The sequence below is a fragment of the Chrysochloris asiatica genome, unplaced genomic scaffold (assembly GCF_000296735.1).
Source record: "Chrysochloris asiatica unplaced genomic scaffold, ChrAsi1.0 scaffold00015, whole genome shotgun sequence".
NCBI lineage: Eukaryota > Metazoa > Chordata > Mammalia > Afrosoricida > Chrysochloridae > Chrysochloris > Chrysochloris asiatica.
In genome coordinates this window covers 14967834-14990284 of record NW_006408533.1, presented here as the reverse complement: position 1 = coordinate 14990284, position 22451 = coordinate 14967834, and the positions used below count along the sequence as shown (strand labels likewise).

Genomic DNA, 22451 nt, shown 5'->3' with positions numbered 1-22451 from the left:
CATGGTATTTTTAATAACCTCATATGCATGTGAAAGCTGGACAGTGAATAAGGAAGACTGTAGATGAATTGATGCTTTTGAGTTATGGTGTTGGAAGAGAATATTGAAAGTGCCATGGGCTGCCAAAAGAACCAACATATCCGTGTTGGAAGAAGTGCAGACAGAATGCTCCATAGTGGCCAGGATGGCCAAACTTCATCTCTCATACTTTGGACATATTGTCAGAAGGGGCTAGTCTCTGAAGAAGGATATCATATTTGGTGAGGTGGAGGGTCAGAGAAAAAGAACAAGACCCTCATCAATGGGCTCAAGTGTGGCAACAATTGTGAGGTTGGCCCGGGACCGGGCAGTCTTTCATTCTATTTTGCATAAGGTCATTATGAGTCAGTACCTAAAAGCAACAACAAAAGAATAGCAATGGTTTTCAATTTTTTGAATGAATGAGGTTTACCTTTAAAGGAGTCATAGTGAAAATGAGTGATTTTCAAAAAACAGAAATTTCACAGAAATCTTCAAAGTAATTGCTGGCTTTCATTAATTTTGGACAGGTACTTTGCACATGTAAATAAAATGTTAAATATGACTTACACATCTGGAACTGTTTTAAGAATACTCTAAAAATAAGAGATAATGTATAAAATGGTCAATGAAAAACACAGATGCCAAATACTCTCTATGCCACTGTTCCAGATTGATTAGTTAATAGTTTTTGTGTATTACTATTATAACAGAAAATCCTATGATAACTTTTTACCTTTTTTTGTGTGTGTGTCTATCCAAAGTTATTATCTTTGTCTTTATTCAAACCATCAAAACAGTTCTGGATAATTATAACTGGGACTGAGCACATTGCTGATGAATCTTTCCTTAGCATAGCTGTTGCGAAAGGTGATGACTAATTAGAATAAAGCACTAATTAGAATAATGATGTAGGCCATATGAAATTTATTCTCATTGGAGAGAAAAGCAGCTTTTATCATACCTAAAGTTATAAATTACTTAAAAATTTTGCAATTGTTCTGTTTTCTTCTCCATTTTGTTTGTCGATACAATATTTTAAACACTCAAGTTAATTCCTTTAAAGTGTTGAAGTGTAACAAAACTCTACCCTTTGTAAAGTTTTCTTTGTGTTGTTAAGTTTCATCAAGTCAGTACCAACTCATAGCTACCCTGTGTAGGATTTCCAAAGCTGTAACTCCTCGAGGGAGCAGAAAGCCTCATCTTTCTCCCATGAAGCAGCTGGTGGGCTCAGATCACAGACCTTGAAGTTAGCAGTCCAGTGCTTATTGTATGGAGCCACCACGCTCCCAAAGTTATCTTATGTGATTTGAAATACATGAGCAAAAATATTTTAAGCCCTCAAAAATGTATTTCAAAGATGAGAGATGCACAAACACAAAGTGCTAAAATAGAATTTAAGGAGTTGATATAGATGGATTATGACATTTATGTAGATTTTCATTTTCAGTTAATTACAGATTCACATGCATTTGTAAGTAATTTACAAAGAAACCTTCACATGGTGGGAAATAATATTTCAACTACAATTTAAGAAGATGCTTTGGTCTTTTGAATAAAACATAGGAGACATTTAAGATGCCTAATTTAGAGATATATGAAGCCATATATTGTTTGTTTGTTTTTCATGTTCATACTTATTTAATAAAATACTGAAGAAATTTTCAGATAAAACATTAATGGAATTTTAAGAAAATCAATAAATATGAAAGTGAAATTAATAGATACTATTCTAACGTTGAGGAGTGACTTGCAATAAGAAATATCAGATCACACTAAAAGCATTATTTCTTTTCTTTTCTTTCTTTTTTTTCCCCCTCCAGTGCAGTAATTTATTGTTTGGGAAGTGGTAAGATACTAACGGAATAGGGAAAATAAGAAGGGAAGGAAAGAAAGCTAAGAAACGTGATTGGTCAAGGAAGTCACAGCTTCAGCAACTAGAACATAAGTCCACTGGGAATTCTAGGAAGAAGCATAGGACATGTCTCACCCGAGGGGCGAGGGAGCTAGAGCAGTTAGCTTTGCTAGCTAACTGCAGTCTTTGTTGTGGGCTGTTCCTATGCAGGGAGTTACTGGTTTCCCAGCATATGCAGGCAAAGCAGGCACCAGTGACCAGAGAAACCCCAGAAGCCAAGTTCTGGGGAGTCCCTGAGGGATAGAGTTCTGAATCTTCCCAGAGAAGCCTCCAAAGCCAGCTGATTTACTTTTTTTTTTTTTTTAAGCTTTTATTATGAATTGAGTGATAGTTTACATTGGAGCACATCGGTTTTATACTCATCATTTCATTGCAATGATTACAATCTCCTCTGTGCATTTTCATTCAACAGCATTTGCTTCTATTTCCTCTTTATTTATTAATTTATTTTGAGGATGTACACAAAAACACTCAAGACTACATAATCATTTAAATAATCAAAGAACACATTCTGCAAGCCTGCCTGCTGGCCACTAGCACACAGCTTTTCTCTTTCCATGAGTCTAGAGTCCTCAGCTGCTCTATCTCTCCATGCCATCATCTCTGCCTCCATCTCTGGTGTCGCTGCTCCTCTGGATGGGACCCACATTCTGCTCGTACTCTTCTCCCTTGAATGGTCCTAGGGGCCTCTGTTCCTGCACTATAAGATTAACTACTCCCCTTTTTTTGTTACAAAACTTCTACCATTACAGTTGTGACAGTCGCAATTAGTCATGATAATATTGATTCATTATTGAATCATAAGAATCTTATCCCCATCTCCTTTCACCAGACCCATCTATGCAAGATGAAAATTATTCAGTAGGGAATCTACCTTTCCCCACACAATCTGAAACTAAACTCCTTCTTGAAAACTTGCAAGCTAGTCACTTCATACAAAGGCACTTTTTGTTAAGGAGAAAGAAATAATCCAATTAATGAAGAGATTGAACCATACAAACACATTGGAATAAGACTAAGTTTCATTCTGGATTAAACAGAAAATACTTATGTCAATGAAAAAAAAATGTATATCACTTTAATGAAGACATGGATGGCAAATTACTTAAATAATGCTATCAAATTAATTACAGTAAAACTTGAAATGTCCTGTAATCTCATGATTCAGACATGAAAGCAATTTGATTAAGATTTGAGGATTGCTGTTGTCAAGTGCTGTTGAGTTGGTTCCAATTGATAGTGACCAGGTATAGGGTTTCTAAGGAGTGACTGGTGAGTTTGAGTTGTCAACCTTGCAGTTCAAACTGACCTTGAAGTCCTGTGCTTTATCCTATAGCTTCTACTATTTATAGAGATGTGATTCTCCATTTAATTGAGGCAATCATTAAAAGTAGTTATCATGTATGAAATCTGGGTGGTTATGTTGCCTTGTAATGATTAACTTCTGTACCACTCAAGACTCATTTACAAATGATCAAAACCCAACTCAAATTTAAGCCAAAAAAGAGAGAAAAGCTAGGCATGTATAATATCACACAAATGGATGGTTGTAACTAAGTGCCATCAAGTCGGTTCCAAGTCGTTGTTAGGTGCCATCGAGTCAGCACCGTATCATAGCAACCCTATGCACAGCAGAATGAAACACTACCCGATCCTGGGCCAACCTTACTACTATTGCCACGCTTGAGTCCATGGATGCTGCCACTTGGCCAATCCATCTTGTTAGAGGTCTTCCTCTTCTTCTCTGACCCTCCACCTTACCAAACATGATATCCTTCTCCAGTGACTGATCACTGCTGACAATATGTCTGAAGTATGAGAGACAAAGTTTGGCCATCTTGGCCTCCAAGGAATTTCCAAGAAGCTGCTGGGGGGTGGGGGGTTGAACCTCTGATCAGTACCTATCCTACAGCACCACACTAGTATAGGAATTAATTTCAGTTGAATCTGTATGCTCAAGTAATGTTATCTACGCTGATGAATTCGACTTGATTTCAGTTTCAAGCTAACTCTCTCTAGCGATAAAGTTGAGGCACAACATGCCTATGGTAGGGACAGTTGGTGCCCATAGGATTGACAGCTGCACCTGATGCAGGCGATTTAAGGAAAGAAAAGATGCTAGAACAACAAAGAAGTACGAGATACTCTGATAAGGCCATGATAGGCCTTGGACACATTATTAACGTTTGTAACAATTGTCTTTGTTGGTATCCATCCTCTTTTAGGCATTTCTTTTAATACTTTTGGAATTCACTTTGATTTTGAAACCCAGCAGTCTCATTCTTTCTGGTAACTCACATGGCTTCCTATGCTCAAATCACCAATACTTATATCACCCAGTGATGAATTGATAGGCTCTCTTTAACTTCTACTTCTACCACCCATCTTGTTGTTGTTAAGTGCCATCAAGTCGATTCTGACCCGTAGTGGCCCTGTATAGGGCTTCTAAGGAGCAGCTGGTGAGCTTGAACCACTGACCTTGCAGTTCAAACATCTTTGCAGTCTGATGCATTAGTCCACAGCGCCACACCAGGACTCCATAACACCACCCATCTTGGTGCCCTATTATTCAGTCAAACTTGCTGAATACTAATTATGTCACATATGATGTGAACATATTACTGTCACTCACAGCTCTGCTGTAGCATTCAACTATGTGAAAGGGAAAGTACCATGTAAATTTTAACACATCATATGACCAAAGACCTGGTATTTTCAATCACTCATATACATGTGAAAGTTGGATAAAGAATAAGGAAAACCAATCTTGAATTGAAGTATTTCAATAATGGCATTGAAGAAAAATATTTGAAGTTCTATGGACTGCCAGGAAAACAAATAAATCTGTCTTGGAAGAAGTGCAGCTAGAAAGCATCTTCAAAGCCAGAATGATGAGATTTCATCTCTCCTATTTGAGACCTGATATCAGAAGATGTCAAACCATTGAGAAAGATATCATGCTTGGTAAAGTGGAAGGTCAGCAAAAAAAAAAGAGGAAAACTCCTCTGTTGACACAGTGGCAGTAGCAATGTGCCCAAATGTAATAACAATGGCACAGGACCCGGCAGTGCTTCACCTTGTTGTGGTTCCAACTATGAGTCGGAACCAACCCAATGGCACTTAACAACAAAAACAACAATGATGAACACAAAAAAACACTGTTAAATAGTCTCCAACCAAAACAAAGTGCTTATTTTTCCATTCAATTTGCTCCGATTATGCTTACTTAATATCTGAAAAGCAAATTCACAGATGGATGCCAAATAATGACATGGGTCCTTCTCTTTTAAAAAGTTGGTAACCATAGGAAAAAATTCCTTCTGATATTATACTGTAGCATCTAATTAGGCCTCCTTTAGAGACATCACTGTTGTTAGTTGCCGTCTAGTTGAGTTAGACTCATGGTGACTCACATCATGTAAAACAGAATAAAATGGTACCATGTTTTGTGCTATCTTCATGATCCTTGGTACGCTCAACTTCATTGCTGTGGCTACTGTTTATCTTAGGTGCCTTCCAACCTTGGGACCTCATCTTCCGGCACTGTATAATAAAATATTTTATTGTGATCAGCAGGGCTTTCATAAGCTATTTTTTATAAGTAGATCAGTGGATCTTTCTACCTGGTCTGTGTTAGTCTGGAAGCTTTGCTGAAATCAGTCCACAATGCGTGGTCCTATTAGTATTCGAAATGCCGTTGGCATTGCTCCAAGCATCGTAGCAACAAGCAAGCCACCACAGCATGACAAACTGACAAATGGGTGGTGGCCACACAATATAAAATAGTGTTAAGATCATTGATTCCAGAGCTAGACTTGTTTATTTTCTAGCTATAGGAATTAGGGAAAATTACTTAACCAGCTACTTAAAAATTAAATAAATCATGTATGTGAAAGACTTGGATCAGTGCCTGACAAATAATGTCGTTGTTCTTAAGTGCCATCAATTTGGTCCCAACTATACCAATCCTGTATAGGGTTTCAAAGGAGTGGCTGGTGAGTTTGAACTGTATATCTTGTGGTTCAAACCAACCTTGTGGTCCACAGCACCATGCCAGGTATTCAATAAATAAATGTTGAACAAATGGTATCCTGTAGCACTATACCTTAGCACATAACCAGAAATATAATGATATTCAATAAGGGTTTGAATTTGGGATTAGAGCAGGAATTTTTAGCAATCACTTCTCTTCATGCTGACCTTTTCATTATCGATATTCATTAAAAGTTTATTCTCTTAAATGCATTTTATTCCTAAACCAAATATATTGGATGGCCTCATATGCATGAAAAAGCTGGAAGACCAGAGAACTGATGCCTTTGAATTATAGTGTTTGCAAAGAATGTTGAGTATACTGTTGGCTGCCAAAAGAAAAAAACAAATCTGTGTTGGATGAAATACAGCCAGAATGCCCCTTTGAAGCCAGGATAGTGAGATTTCATCTCTCATACTTTAGACCTTATCTCTTTCCCTGGAGATGGACATCATGATTAATAAAGTGGAGGGTCAGAGGTAAAGAGGAAGACCCCCAAGGCTATGGATTGGCACAGTGGCAGCAGCAATCAGTTCAAATGTAACAACCATTGTGAGAATGACGCAAGACCGGGCATTGTTTCCTTCTGTTGTGCATAGGGTTGAGATGTGTCAGAACTGACTCAGACGTTTTTCATTTGCTTATAGAGTAGACTACCTTTCCTGTAATTTTCCTAAAAGAAACAAATAAGTAAAATTATGCAAAATAATAATAAATTCTTTAACAAATACATTACATTTAGAATTTTTAGAGCAAATGATAATGCTTATTATTTATTGCAGATTTATAAATTACAGTTGCTCATCTGTAATATGTTGTAAACAACACATCCAATTTCCATATATAGAATATATTTACTATTATGTTTATCTTTATTGTTTTGTATTAGCATGTATTTTGTTGCTGTTGCTACACGCCATCCAGTCATTTTCAACTATAGCTAATCCTGTATAGGTTTCCAGGGAGCGATTGCTGGGTTTGAATTTCACACTTTGTGGTTACCAGTCCAATGCTTATCCTATAGTGCTGTCCCAGGATTCCAACATGCACATAAACCCAGAAATAGTTTATATTCTTTCAGTTATCCACACACATGTATATGCAATTAGAAAAATGTATATAATCTGTATTTTTTAAAAAACGCACACACACTTCCATCCCCCTCCCCCCACTTCTCTTAGTTCAGGACAGAACTAGGTACAAATACTAGTTATACTACTATGTAGATATGAAGTTATTTAGCTTTTCTAAAAATGTTTCATCATTTGTAGAACTGAATCAGTAATTCCATCTCATGGGTAATCAGTGTACATAGAGTGGTTCCAAGTGAAAATTTCCTGCTCTTTTTCACTCTCCTCTTCATTATTTGCTTTATGGTATTTGATATCTCAGAAACTACATTTTATGTAAATAAATTAAAATAAGTTAAGCATACTTACTTTAAAGTTTCTTTTATCTAGTTTAGTGTCTTTTCAAAGGTACCTGGAATATGTCTTGATTACTGTTGGCCATTGTGATGGTCTCAGATGGGTCACATATAACAGCTTCTTTTGATGCTCTGAATACACTTCTGAGTCAAGCTCCTTTTCATACCATATTCTTGGATTTCCCTTTCTTCTAGATTATGTCTCCTAAACTATCTTTGGAATTAGCATTAAATGTCCTATGAGATTATTTTGCATATTTATAATTTCAAAATAAAACATAATGAAAGAGAACTTTTTATTGAAATATCCCTTATCTAAATTTGTTGTTGTTGTTAAGTGCTGTGGAGTCAGTTCCGACCCATAGCAACCCTGTATAGGGTTTTCTGAGAAGTGGTTGGTGATTTTGAACCGCCGTCCTTGCAGTTCAAACTGGCCTTCTGATTGAGTGCTTCTCCTCCAGCACCACATCAGGACTCCTTATCTACATATGCACACTCCATAGATTTGTACATTGTTGCATTCTGACAACTAGACCTCTGATATGCAGATGCCACAACCTTGCTTGCTGAAAGAGGACTTGAAAACCCAACTGATGGAGTTTAAAGACCACAGCCTTCAATATGGATTCCACCTCAATATAAAGGAGACAAAGATCCTCACAACTGGACCAAGAAATAGCATCATGATAAATGGAGAAAAGATCGAAGTTGTCAAGGACTTCATTTTGCTTAGATCCACTATCAACACTCCTGAAACAGCAGGCAAGAAATCAAATGACATATTATATTTGGCAAATATGCTGCGAAAGACCTCTTTAAAGGGTTCAAAAGCAAAGACACCAGTTTGAGGACTATGGTGCGCCTGACCCAACTCATGTTATTTTCACATTCATATTTCATATGCATGTGAAAGTTGGATATTGAATAAGGAAGATCATAGATGAATCGATGCATTTGAATGATGGTGTTGGAAAAGAATATTACAAGTACCAAGGCTATGGTGGGTGGAGGCAGCGGCATAGGGGGCAGTCTCTTGGAGAACGCTAACCCTCCTCACCTCTGAGCTCTCTGGGGAGCAGCCCATGACCTCTGGCGAGGAGGAGGAGCAGGTTCCCAATGGCCTCAAAGCACGAGAGATCTTCGATCTGATTCGCTCAATCAATAATCTGGAGCATACGCTGAGGCTGGAGGAAATGAAAGTAGTGAAACAAGTTCGGGTTCTGGAGAGCACCAGAGTGGCAGTGACCTTCACGCCCACCATTCCGCACTACAGCATGGCTACCCTTATCAGTCTGTCCATCAAAGTTAACCTGATTGGACCCCTTCCCCAATGTTTCAAGATGGATGTGCGCATTACACCGGGGACCCATGCTTCGGAGCATGCAGTGAATAAGCAGCTTGCAGATAAGGAGCGCGTAGCAGCAGCCTTAGAGAACACCCAGGTGCCAGACGTTGTGAACCAGTGTGTCAGCCCGTTCCTGAGCCTGCCTTTTGTCCTGACTCCAGCTCTACCCAGGGCTCATGGCCTTGTTGCCTTCAATCACTGACAATGAGAAAATAACATTTTGCATTTTGTAACAAACCCTTTATTTATATTTAAAAAAAATTTTTTTTTTTAAAGTGCCAAGGATTGCCAGAAGAACAAACTGTCTAGGAAAAAAATCTGTCTAGGAAGAAGTACTGCCAGAATACTCCTTAAAAGTCAGGATAGCAAAACTTTGTCTCTCATACTTCAGACACATTAATAGGAGGAACCAGTTCTTCGAGAAAGACATCACGCTTGGTAAATTGTAGGGTCAGCGAAAAAGAGGAAGACTCCTCAATGAGATGGATTGATACAGTGGCAGCAGCAATGGTTTCAAAGGTAACCCCAGTTGGGGAGATGGTGCGGGACTGGGCAGTATTTCATTCTTTTGTGCATTAGTGTTACTATGCGTTGGAACTGACCCAACATCACCTAACAGCAAACAACATCAATAATATAATCGTGTATAATAATGGTGGTGGTTATGTTCATTTGAGTCAATTCCAATTCACAATGACCCTGTGGAGGTTTTCCAAGGGATGTAAATCTTTACTGAGCATAAAGCCTCAGCTTTCTGCTACTGAACAACTGGTGGGTTCAAACCACTTACCTTGTGGTTAACAGCCCAATATGTAACCCACTATGCCACCAAAGTACCTTTGTATAATAAAAAAATATATTCTTGTATAATATATGCTACACTTATTATACAATAAGTCCCTGGGTAAATAACAGCCAATTTACAGAAAATTCATGTTTAAAAATGGACTGCCATAAAGATTATTGTATTAAAATTTTGAGTTAAATACAAGAGTTCATAGAAACAAACACATGCACTACTTTGCAAGTTTCATGCAAACATTACATAGCTTCAGTGATTTCTTAGCTCGAGGAAGGAGCCTGCTGGCTGCCTTTTTGTCAGATCACACTGCCATTAACACTGAGTTGAGTGTGTAATTTCATATTTGTATTAAATTTTCTTCTTATTTACTCTTGTCACCATGGCTCCAAAGCATAAATCTGATTAAAGTCCCAGTGATGCATCAAAGAAAAAGAAAATGATCACAACTGCAAATGAAGTGGAAATCATCAAGTGATCAGAAAGAGGTGAAATGCCATCAGTCTTTGGAGAAAAGCATTAGGCTACAGTAGGTCAGAGTTCAGAAGAGTTTAAAAGGTGAAAGTGAGAATAACGGAAACTATGAAAGGCTCTGCCCTGGGAGAATCATTACTAAGCAACACAATGGTTTAATTATTGAAATGAAAATGCTGTGATAATTTGTTTCTTTTATTAAAATCAGCATAATATGCCCATATAGCCTTATGTTGGGGAGTGCAGTGGCTCCATATCATAAGCACTGTACTGTGAACCACAAGATCTATGGTTCAAGCCAGCCAGTGTTCGCAGAGATTTCAAAGTTTTATGGCAACTCCATAAAGGGTACCTATAGATCTGGTCGCATAGTGGTTACGAATCGGGCTGCGAACCTCAAGGTCAGCAGTTTGAAACCACCAGCTGTTCTGTGGGAGAAAGAGGAGGCGTTCTGCTCCCATAAAGATTTACAGCCTTGGAAATCCTGTGCAGGGTCGCTATGAATCGGAACCGACTCCACGGTACTTAACAACAACAACGGGCCAACCTACTTGAAGGCACTCAAAAACAAGCCTTACGTTAATGCTAGAAAAGACTCAAAGTCTTTTCAAAAAGCTTCAAGAGCAGTCATTGAGGGTAATGGTGGCTGGTGGCTGTGTGCCGTGGAGTCGGTTCCGACTCATAGCGACCCTGTACAGGTTTTCCGAGGCTGTAAATCTTTAAGGGAACAGAACACCTCATCTTTCTCCCGCAGAACAGCTGGTAGTTTCGAACTGTTGACCTTGTGGTTCGCAGCCCGATTTGTAACCACTACGCTATGATGAGGAATTTGTTGCAAGTAGAAGTTGGTTCAATTGTTTCACAGCAGAATTTCAAACTATTTGAAATAGTCTGTCATGGCCAGTCAAGGAGTACTGGTGTAGTGCTGTGGGTTAATGCGCTGGACTGCAAAATTGGTTTGAACAACAAAGTCAGCAGTTCAAACTCACCAGCCACTCCTCAGAAATCCAAACAAAGTCCCTATGGATCAGAACCAACTCCATAGCACTTAACAATATGCGTTATATAGCAGTCAAATCTCTTGTGTGTTGTATTTTGACCACGGTAGAAATAGGTTGTGCTGGCCCACTTCAAGATGACAGCTGGCCACGCTACTTAGGATGTGGTCAGTTGTCATCTTTGAGCAGAGCCTGTTTCCTAAACAAACAAAATTACCCACTGTCATTGAGTCTACTCCAACTCAACAACCCTATATAGACTGTTTGAGATGGTAAATCTTTACAGCAGAAATCTCACCATTCTCCCACAAAGTCGCTGATGGATTTGAACTGCCCATCTTGTGATTTGCAGGCCATTGCTCATGCTTATCCTAAAGTGCCACAGGGCTCCTACTTAGGTCAAAATCGGAAGGGACTTGGTTGTTATGCAACGCGTATTCTGCTCTTGTTTCCATTATTCATGAGTGAACCATTCGAAATGAGTTCCAAGTCCTATTTCAAAATTAGGGCATATTTGCACACCATTAAAGTGAAAAGTGTATCACTAGAATTCAAATGTAAGTGATGTGATTGGTTTTCTTTGACTTATTTGAAGAATCATTCATTAGTGCTTTTTTTTTTTTTTTTAGCAGTAATGTTTTCTTACACCGGGAGTCCTGGTGTGGCGCTGTGGGCTAATGCGTCAGACAGCAAAGTTGTTTAAACTGCAAGGTCGGTGGTTCAAGCTCACCAGCTGCTCCTTGAAAACTCTATACAGGGTCGCTATAGGTCAGAATCGACTCAACGGCACTAACAACAACAAGAACATTCTTACACCAGAGTCCTGGTGTGATGCTATGGGGTAATGTACTGGACCTTAAGGTCAGTTTGAACCACAAAGTCAGTGGTTCAAATTTATCAGCCGCTCTTTGGAAACCCTATACAGGGTCACTATGGGTCGGAACTGACTAGAAAACACTTAACAACAGCATTCTTACACAGGGAACCCTGGTGGTGCTGTAAGAAAAAAACTGGCTTGCTAACAGCAAGGTTGGCAGTTCAAACCCACCAGGAGAAAGATGAGGCTTTCTGCTTCCACAAAGATTTACAGCTTCAGAAACCCTATGTTGTTGTTAGTGCTGTCTAGTCTGTCCCAACTCAGAGCGACCCTGTGTAGGGTTTCTGAGGAGCAGCTGGTGGATTTGAACCATTGGCCATGTGGTTCACAGTCCAGTGCTGATCCTACAGGACCACACCAGGAGTCCTATACATGGCTGCTATTACTAATGGCACTGGGTTTGTCTGGTTTGGTATTCATACACACATGATACACAGATTCTCTCTCATACACACATAGGATCGTATGTAGTTACTTTTGTTATTATTGTATTATGTATTATATTATTATGTTTAAGATGTTTTAGTGCACTGGAGCTCTGGTAGCGTAGTGGTTACGAATTGGGCTGCGAACCTCAGGGTCAGCAGTTCGAAACTACTAGCTGTTCCGCTGGAGAAAGATGAGGCGTTCTGCTCCCGTAAAGATTTACAGCCTCAGAAACCCTGTACAGGGTCGCTATGAGTCGGAACCGACTCCAAGGCACATAACAACAACAACAACAGTGCACTGGAAGTGTTTTATTTGTATTGAAAAGTAAAATATATACCATAAACTAAGGCAAACAATATTTTATTAACTGACAATAATCAAGATCCACATGTACGTATTCCACTTACTTAAAAATTCAACTTAAAGACAGACTCAAGAACGGGTCTTGTTCAAACCTGCTAACTGCTCATTGGAAACTCTATACAAATACAGTGATACTTAACAAAAACAGGACAATTTGTACAGCACTTATAGGACAAATGAATAAGAATATTCTTTGTTCAGTATTCTCATCTGTTGTTGGACTAATTATATTGGTAAACTAATTAAGTTGTGAAGTGATTTCCATTTCCTAGAAAATGTGATTCTATGGTTCTCTTGCAAAATTGGCAAGACAATATAAATATTAAATGGAGACCATAGATGCTCTAGAACAGAAAAGTTCAATCGAACCTTCTGAAATGATGGAAATGTTATATGTAGCTGTTGTTGTTGTTAAGTACTGTGCAGTCGGTTCCGATTCATAGTGACCCTGCACAGGTTTTCCGAGGCTGCAAATCTTGACGGGAGTAGAGAGCCTCATCTTTGTCCCACAGAACAGCTGGTAGTTTCGAACTGCCGACCTTGAGGTTAGCAGCCTGATTCGTAACCACTATGCTACCAAGTTCCTTATATATGGCTGTTGTTATTGTTAAGTGCTGTCGAGTCGGTTCCAACCCATAGCGACCCTGTATAGGGTTTCCGAGGAGCAGCTGGTGAGCTTGAACTGCCGACCTTGCAGTTCAAACGGCTTTGCAGTCCGGCGCATTAATCCACAGCGCCACACTGTGGAGCACTTAAAATGTGACGAGTGTGACTAAAGAAACCAATTTAATTTTAATTAACTCTGAGTTCATTAAAATAGCCACAACTCTGAAGTTACCAATGCATCTAAATAAGGTTTTTGAGGAACTGTTGAAATTAAAAATAAAAAGTAAAATTTCGAGTCTGGGACAATAACCTCAAAGTTTAAATTCCTCCCTCCTTTTTTCCAGTCTCCTGCACACAGTTACTCAAGCTATGACTCTGGCAAAAATGACAGTGTAGACAGAGGTGCAGAAGACCTGTCTCTAAACAGGGGAGATGAGGATGAAGATGAGCACGATGACCATGAGGACTCTGAGAAAGTGAACGAGACAGACGGAGTGGAAGCTGAGCGGCTGAAAGCTTTCAATGTGAGTCCCTTCCACACGGCCGGGCAGTTTCATTTTTGCCACTTCACTTTCATGTTGTTGCTTGTTGGTAAATGTGGATATTTTAGAGACATGTTTGTTTAATTTACAGAAGGATTTAAAAAGTACATGAAACACTCTTTGCCAACCAGACACCAGAATTGCTGTGTTTTGTTTAGAATTTTAAAGCCAAATGTGAGCTGAAAACTGGAGTTGTGTTGTGTGAGTATGCATGTTTACCTAGTGGATGAAGGGGGCCTCAGCTTATTCATCAGAAGAGTACGCCCGTCATCAGTTATTGTTTCGTTTTTGTTTTTTGCTTTTCCAGCTTATCTAATTGTGCATGACAAAAGAGTCAATTGTTTTCAGAGATTAGTACACTGTGTAGTGTAACAATGTAGCAGTCGTATTTATCATTAATAGAGAATTTTATGGGGTGCTTGATTGTCACAGTCTACTGTTATTTCCTGATTATTTTCTACACAATAGTCTATTCTTTTCTGTCTGTCTGTCTGTCTGTTTTTCTCCCTCTTTCTCTCTAATTTTTATCCAACCCTTTAGAAAGTCTTTAAAGAGTGTTTGCTTAAAATCCTGGCTTTCCATTGCAAAATACTCCAGTGCATAAACCAGAAAAGAGTATTTTCCTATCGGTAATCAAAACAGAAAGCTAGGAACAGAAGAGAGCAGCCCTCCAAACCCTTCTCCTCTGTCTCCCTCTTGCCAACAGATGTTTGTCAGGCTGTTTGTAGATGAAAACTTGGACCGAATGGTCCCAATCTCTAAGCAGCCCAAAGAAAAGATCCAGGCTATCATTGACTCATGCAGGCGACAATTCCCTGAGTATCAAGAGCGTGCCAGAAAACGTATACGTACTTACCTCAAGTCCTGCAGGCGGATGAAAAGAAGTGGTTTTGAGATGGTGAGTTTTGAATTGAAACACAGCCTTAGATTCCATCAAAACCCCACATGTAAACCATGACACTATTTTTTTTTTCATCTTAGTGTCTTTTTTCTTTTTTTTTTTTTTTCAACCATAATGTCAGGTCAAAGGGGTTTTTGTTTGCTCGTTTTTTTTTTTTTTTCCCCCTTTCCTTTTCATCTTCCTTAAGTATTTATTCCCTTTGTTAATTTAATAAGGAATACTTGTGAGATCCATGCTTACAGGCCTACCTGGTAGCATGTTATAGAAAACAAGGGTAACAAGACCATAAGATCAATGAGAACCATCTCAAACATAAAAGCGTCTCTTTTATGTTTGCTTTCTTTCTGTGCTACTTTAGTGGATCTGAGCTCCATCAAGTCTTAGGCCGAAATATCAGTTGTTGCTTAAGATGGCATGTGACAATGGCTTTCTCTAGAAGGAACGGAAATAAATGGATCCATTTTCATGGTAATGAATGGAGTAACATTTTCATACCATGGTTAACAAGCAGCAAACCTAGAAAATAAAAATCAGAGAATGAATTTCTTCATGGTAAAAATAAGGCCTTGTATCATTGTAGTGTAGTATTGTGGGTTAATGTGCCCAACTGCAAAGCCGTTTGAACTGCAAGGTTGGCAGTTCAAGCTCACCAGCTGCTCCTCGGAAACCCTATACAGGGTTGCTATGGGTCAGAATCAACTCGATGGCACTTAACAACAACAACAGCATTGTAGTATCCTGTATGTTTATTTGTGTGCTTGTGGGTGGTAACATGAACTTGATATTCAGCTGAGTCTTAAAATGGATGAGATTATGCTGATAGTGGATTACTTTCTGGGGTGAAAATTAGATTATTAATGCTTTCTGAACTTTATTCTGTTTCACTTGGTCCTAATTGTTATCGTAGAATCTGTGCATACATTTAGGATATATGTTTTTTCTTTTCATTTGTGCTTTTTATGCCTGTGAACAGAAATGTATTAGAAATTATCTGAAACCTTCCTCTCAATTCTTATCTAGGAAGTCTCCATTAATGCCCAAAGTCTTCGTGCTTGTGATCTGTGGCCTCTAATTTATTGGAGATTGGACAATGAAAATAAGGGTTGGAGTAGATAGGAGAGGATTCAGAGAGCATGTTATATATGAGAAACACAGATGTAAAATTCTGAGAAATGGGTGACAAGAGTGACAAGTTCACTGTCTATTACCAGCTTTCTTACTTGGCTTATGAAAATGTCTTTGACCTTTTTGAAAGGTGAAATGATTGTTTGTGAAAGACAGTCTTCCCAGGTGGTTACAAGCAGAGGCTCTGGCTCCAGAGAACCCGGTTTTGAGTTCTGAATCTGTTACTTCCTAGCTGTGTGACCTGGGCAAATTGCTTAAGGTTACCCCTCTGGAAATCAGATTGATGTCTGATTTATAGAATCATGAGAATGATGTTATCACGTGGAAAATCTGAAAGTCATTCCTGTCATATAGTGAGCACGCAGTAATCCTTAACTAAGAAAACATTAATTACCAGTGGCATATTAGTCAATCATCTAGAAAAAAAATTTCCAGTATGTGTGTGTTATACAATTGGAAAAAACTCCATTTAATTTTTGTACATTTTTCAGTATAATTACATTGGAGTTGGAGTTTGTGGTACATAAAGCATTTAAAAATGAATGCGAAAAAGAAAAAAAAAAACAAGAATGTGCCTGACTATTGTAATAATAAGGTTTGTTCAGGTACTGCTATGGCATTTTTATTGGTATGGGTAAGAGAGAATAAAAGATTGCTAGAAGAAAACAAAGCTATTTTCTTCATTACTAAGTTACCTAAAAATGCATTGGATTATTTCTCTCTCTTGCTCTCTGTCTCTTTTTAATTTATCTGCACAATAGGAGACAGAGGACAAAAATAATACATAATAGATGTACAAATCCAGGGTTAGGAACACCAAGATGGAGTATAATTCTAACTAAGTATATCTTATTCAGAATATAATGCACTGCAAATGCATTCCTTTTTCTAAATAACACATAATAATATTATGCATCATGATTTTTATTTCTGTTAGAACCCGGTACTGCTATTTTTCCTCAATCTTTTAATGTTGTCTAGATAACCTTTACTATAGTAAAAAAGTATCTTCTTTTTTGTGTTAGAAAATTTATATCAATCATTCTTTAAGAGAAAAATATTTTCTCATACAATTTATAAAATTTCTTCTGTTATGTTTTGTGGAATGGGACATACAGAAAATCTTTAGTACGTGATTATTTGTAAATGTTTATTATTATGAAATACTTAGCAAGTCAACAATGCAGCCTAGACAACTTTTTAATATATTTGTACAAAGGAGTTGTGAATGTAGGATTATTTAGTAGAGGATTCTATATTGTATTAATTCCCTATGGACTAAGGACTTAGCTCTTATGAACTATCATTTTAAAGTAGAAGAACCCTTAAACAGAGTGATACATAAAATGTTGAACTATATGTTTCCTACTGACTTTGATTAAGAAACATAGAGTTATTCCTGTAGAAGTGGTGTATAACAACACATATTAGTTCTACGCTTGAGACTATTAGCGTTCACTATGCCTAATTTTCTGCTATTGTTAAATACAAAGTCTATTCATGTTTAATTGTCTACACTTTCCCTAAATAATTTATATTTAAACATATATATGTTTAATTTTTCATTGAATGCATACAGACATTAGAATATATAGTTCTGTGTTCCTATTTCAGTGGGAAATTTTCAAGGCCCTGCAAATATTGAGTTCTTAACTAGCCAAAATTTGCTTTCAATAAAGTCTGTAATATGTTGCATCGAACAGTCACTTGATAATTTCTGTATGTTTTCGCCAGTTCACTATTACTAATCATCTTAATAAAACTCTCAGTGTTGAATATAAAGGAGGATGTTTTATGAAAGAGAATTCTAATTAATTTGGTCCAGAATATTGTGTTCTCATGAGACTTTTAAGAACCCAATACGTTAGGCAGCCATTAATCATTAGATAAATAGTCCAAGTTACTTAGTGATTCTACCAGGAGTCTTTGATTCTCAAGTTACTTCAGATACTTCTTGGAAGACTATTTCTTAATTATTCCAGAAAAAATAAATCTATCCAGAACATCTTGTTCATAATTTCAATATCACCTAAAAGCAAAACTTTATGCATAAGGTGAGATTGGTCCATACCTGAGCATCTGTGTTATGTGTTATAAGTTTTCTTTTTGACTCCTGGGTTTTCATTGTTTAAGATTCTTCTGACTATACTACATATGTTTACATTCATTTCTGTAAAATTCAAATGAAAATAAAGGAAAGATAGTCTGACAGACTTTAACACCATCGCCTTTATGGCATCTAACATTTTTTTCACAGTATGAAGTCAGAACAAGTAGACAAGGTAATTTAACTTTGAAAATTACCTATACCTAGTTGGGTTTTTTTAATATTATGGGGTGGTGGTGGTTATATGCCGTGGAGTTGGTTCCGACTCATAGCAACCCTGTACAGGGTTTCTGAGGCTGTAAATCTTTACGGGAGCAGAAAGCCTCAGCTTTCTCCCAAGCAACAGCTGTTAGCCTCAAACTGCTGACCTTAAGGTTCACAGCCCAATTCATAACCACTACGCAAAGCCTATTTTGTAAAAATTATCCAGTGATATCCAATGTTGTTGTTGTTCAGTCCTGTTCAGTCAGTTGCGACTCATAGCAACTCTGTAAAAGGTTTCTGAGGAGTGGCTGGTGAACTTGAGCCGCTGACCTTGCAGTTCAAACCGACTTTGCAGTCCAGCACATTAACCACAGTGCCATGCCAGGACTTCATGATATCTATTAGGCTACTAAATTTCCTGTATGAAAGACCTCATTACATAAGCTACTTTTAGAATTTAATGCAAGGTAAACATTGTGTTTCTCTTGAGGAAAAAGAGTGATTTCAACTCATCTCATCAGGAGAACTATCCGTTAAGAAGCTCATTGTTGTGCTTGATTACCATAAAGTTTGGAACAAAATTTTTCCAATGTCTCTATTTTCTTTTTGAAATTCATTTTAGTATGCATATTTCCTGGGTTAATCTGATATCTATTATGGGAAAGAAAGTGAGCTATACCCTTAAAAACAAGTAAATAAGTAATTAAGACATTGCAAGAAAATTCATCTTTAGTGTTTAGGGAAATGATGCTTTGTGGGTATTTGATTAGTGACATTATTTTCTCCAACATGTCTAATTCAGCCTAAAGTGGGTGGGATCAGACTATATTTTCAATTTTCACCTTTCCTGATGTCATAAGCATTGCAAAACCTACAGTGACACTTGCTGTTCATCCTTTAGCAAACAGAGATACTATGAAAATGAATCAAAGTGCTTCTTTAAAATAAGCATTCTGTCAAATATGTCCAACCTTTCATACAAGATCTTGATAAAAACTTAATGGTGTTTATGTGGTGGTGATGGTGGTTGTGTGCCACTTGGTTGGTTCTGACTCATATAGCGACCCTGTTTAGGGTTTCTGAGACTGTAAATCTTTACAGAAACAAAACGCCTCTAATAGCAGAACTAATAGTATATTCAAACTACTGACTTTGAGATTAGCAGCCCAGCTGGTAAACCACTACATTACTGTAGTCATTATTATTCTTTACACAACTTGAACACAACTATGCAGGGTTCTCTCTTAGTTAATTATGCTAATTAACAGACACACAGTGTCCCAGCAGCTCCATGGGAGAAAGATGAGGCTTTCTGCTCCTACCAAGATTCACAGCCTCAGAAACCCTGTGCAGGGTCGCTATGAGTTGGAATTGACTCCACGGCACTTAAAAACAACAAAATCAACTTGACCGCATACAACAACATCTTCCAGTTTACCAATTTCTCTTTGAATCTTATTTTTTATTTAATCTATCTTCCAAGTATATGGTTTCCAAGGAGTGGCTGGTGAATTTGAACCCTGTGAGTTCAAATAGGCCTTGCAGTCTAGTGCTTTATCCCACAAAACAGAGCTGTGGAAATTATCTACAGAAAGAAAAAAGAGAAGGAAAATATGAGAATTAAGTTAAAAAACACAGACAATATAATAATTAAAGATAGATCCAATAGGTACACCAGAGGATAGATTTGAGACAATGAGGATGTGTCAACATTCAAAGAGATAATGATCACATCAAACCACGAATCTTAAGAACAGAACAGTATAAATTAAAAACACAAAAGAGCAACAACAAAAGCAAAACAAAAACTCACACCTTGGTATATTACGGTAAAACCACACAGAATTCAAAAATGTTTCCCCCCAAAATGTCAAAAGACAATCTTCAAAGTACTAAGAGAAAAACTATAAAAGCTTGTAGGGAAAACTACTTGTAATCAGCAGTCCCTTAGTGTTGCAAATGGTTAAGTGCTGACTACTAGGCCAGTGTGGTGCTGGAGGATGAGCACTGAATGGGTAACTGAAAGATCAGCAGTTCATACCCACCAGTCACTCCTCAGAACCCTACACAGATCACTATGAGTTGGAATCCACTCAATGACACTTAATAACAACAGCAACTAGCCAAAAGGTTGATGGCCTGAACTCAACCAGGGAGTCTTTGGAATTAAGTCCTGGTGATCTCTTTCCAAAGTCTTTGAAAGCCCTATGGAATAGTTCTATGCTGTATACATGGACTTCACTCAACAGCAGCTTTTAATCTATAAATCAATGCCCAGATAAACCATTTTTCCAGGTTAGGATAAAAGAGATACTTCAGACAACTATAGAGGTCACCACTCTCACACTAGCTTTGGACTAACTAAAATATACTTGTTGTGCTTGTATGCTGCTGAGTCTCTTCCAATTACTCATGGCGACCCTGTAGAATAGAGTAGAACTGCTCCCTACAGTTTTTTAGACTGTTCTTTTTATGAGAACAGATCCTCAGGTCTTTTCCCCTGGGGATGGCTGAGTGAGTTTCCATCACTGACTTTTTGGTTCTCAGCTGAGCATTTACCACTGCACTACCAGGACTCTTGAAATGTGTGTTCAAGGAAGAAGGAAACTGAACTTGGAGGAAACAATGGAAAATAACAGTATTGGTGGGCAAAACCAAACAAACAAAACCACCCAGATCTTGGTTCTTACTCCAGCTTTACCATGTATTACTTACTTGTGGACCTTGCAGCCTTGAGATTTAGATTTCTCATAAATCAACTTAATCCACTATCATCAAGTTGATTTGAACTTATAGCGACCCTCTTTCTGAGACAGTAAATCTTTAGAGGAGCAGAACTTATCACATATACCGTACATATGAAAACCAAAAAACATTGAAATAGGAAATGCAACAACTACTTCTTAGCACAAGGCTGGGTTCATCTGTGGAGCATGATAAAATGCAACTGAGTCTGAAATTGAATTCCACGAGTCCTTTTACTAAGAAACCTTTCCTCCTGGTCTCAATCTGGTGAACTGCTTGGATGAATGATTCATTTATTCATAATAGATAATAATGATCTATTAGGCCTCACTTCTAAGAGCAGCCCGCAATCTCTTTGTTCTGTGTGTAAACTGTAATTTGTGGTACATATTTTATAATTTTTCTTGTCTTATATTACTATTTATACATGCAACTTAATTCTTTATTAAGAAACGGCCTTCCTTCAGTACTGTATGGTTTAATTTGTTCATCTCTGTGTCACCTGTGGTGTCCTACAATTGCTTATAAACGCTATGCAGTACATGTCCAATTTAATTGAATTGAAATTATTGAATGAGTGAATTAATTTACTAATGTGCTACTTTGTGGTACAAATTAGTTGAGAAATAAACTAATCTTTATGTGCTAGTTGGCTATGCATTTCACAGTATTAAACATTTGCATTTCAATTTTTAAAACTATAGCTAATTAAAATGCCAGATGCATTTTATGGCTCTCAGATTATTTTCTCCTAAAGAAGATAGATATAGCATTTAATTTTGATTCTCTTATCTCTGGAAACACTAACATTTCTAGTTGGCAGTTGGTGGTAAAATGTAGTGATGTTAATTAAATAAACATCAGTATATTGTTTATTTATAAACAATAAATAAACAGTATAAATAAACTATATCAGTGTAGGTATAGTTTTATGTTTCATAAGAACACTATCAAGGACAAAGTTGCCACGACTCATAATAATTAAATGAGGAGATACAAGAGCTGAACAGAAAATTTCAAAGGTCAGCTCGAGAAGACAAATTCAAATATTACAATGAAATGTGCAAAGATCTGGAGTCAGAAAACCAAAAGGGAAGAACATGTTCAGCATTTCTCAAACTGGAGGAACTGAAGAAAAAAATTCAAGCCTCGACTTTCGTTATTGAAGGATTCTCAGGACTAATTATTGAATGATTCAGAAAGCATGAAAAGAAGATGGAAGGAATACACAGTGTCACTGTACCAAAAGGAAATGGTTGATGTTCAGCCACTTCAAGAGGTAGCCTATGCTCAACAGCCAATGATACTGAAGGAGGAAATCCAAAGTGCATTGAAGGAACTGGCAAAGAACTAGACACCAGGAATTGATTGAATAAAAATTGAAATCTTTCAAGAAGGTAAGGCATCAGTGGAGGCACTCACTCATCTCTGCCAAGAAATTTGGAAGACAACTATCTGGCCAAGTGATGGGAAGAGATCCATATTTGTGCCCATTCCAAAGAGAGGTGACACAATAGAATGCAGGAATCATCAAACAATATCTT

General features: G+C 37.6%; 1 protein-coding gene and 1 pseudogene across 3 annotated transcripts in view; both read left to right on the top strand.

Annotated features, from left to right (window-relative positions):
* Window positions 1–22451, top strand: part of NOL4 (nucleolar protein 4) — a 509886-nt gene that overhangs the window by 379021 nt on the left and 108414 nt on the right. For 2 of the 3 annotated variants that reach the window (XM_006835051.1, XM_006835052.1), the window contains exon 7: window positions 13628–13807. In XM_006835051.1, coding sequence (XP_006835114.1) covers window positions 13628–13807 — 180 coding nt within the window. Of the gene's footprint in view, window positions 1–13627; window positions 13808–14531; window positions 14724–22451 lie in introns of all 3 variants that reach the window. The other variant, XM_006835050.1, reaches the window with a different exon arrangement.
* Window positions 8390–8939, top strand: LOC102830656 (annotated as a pseudogene).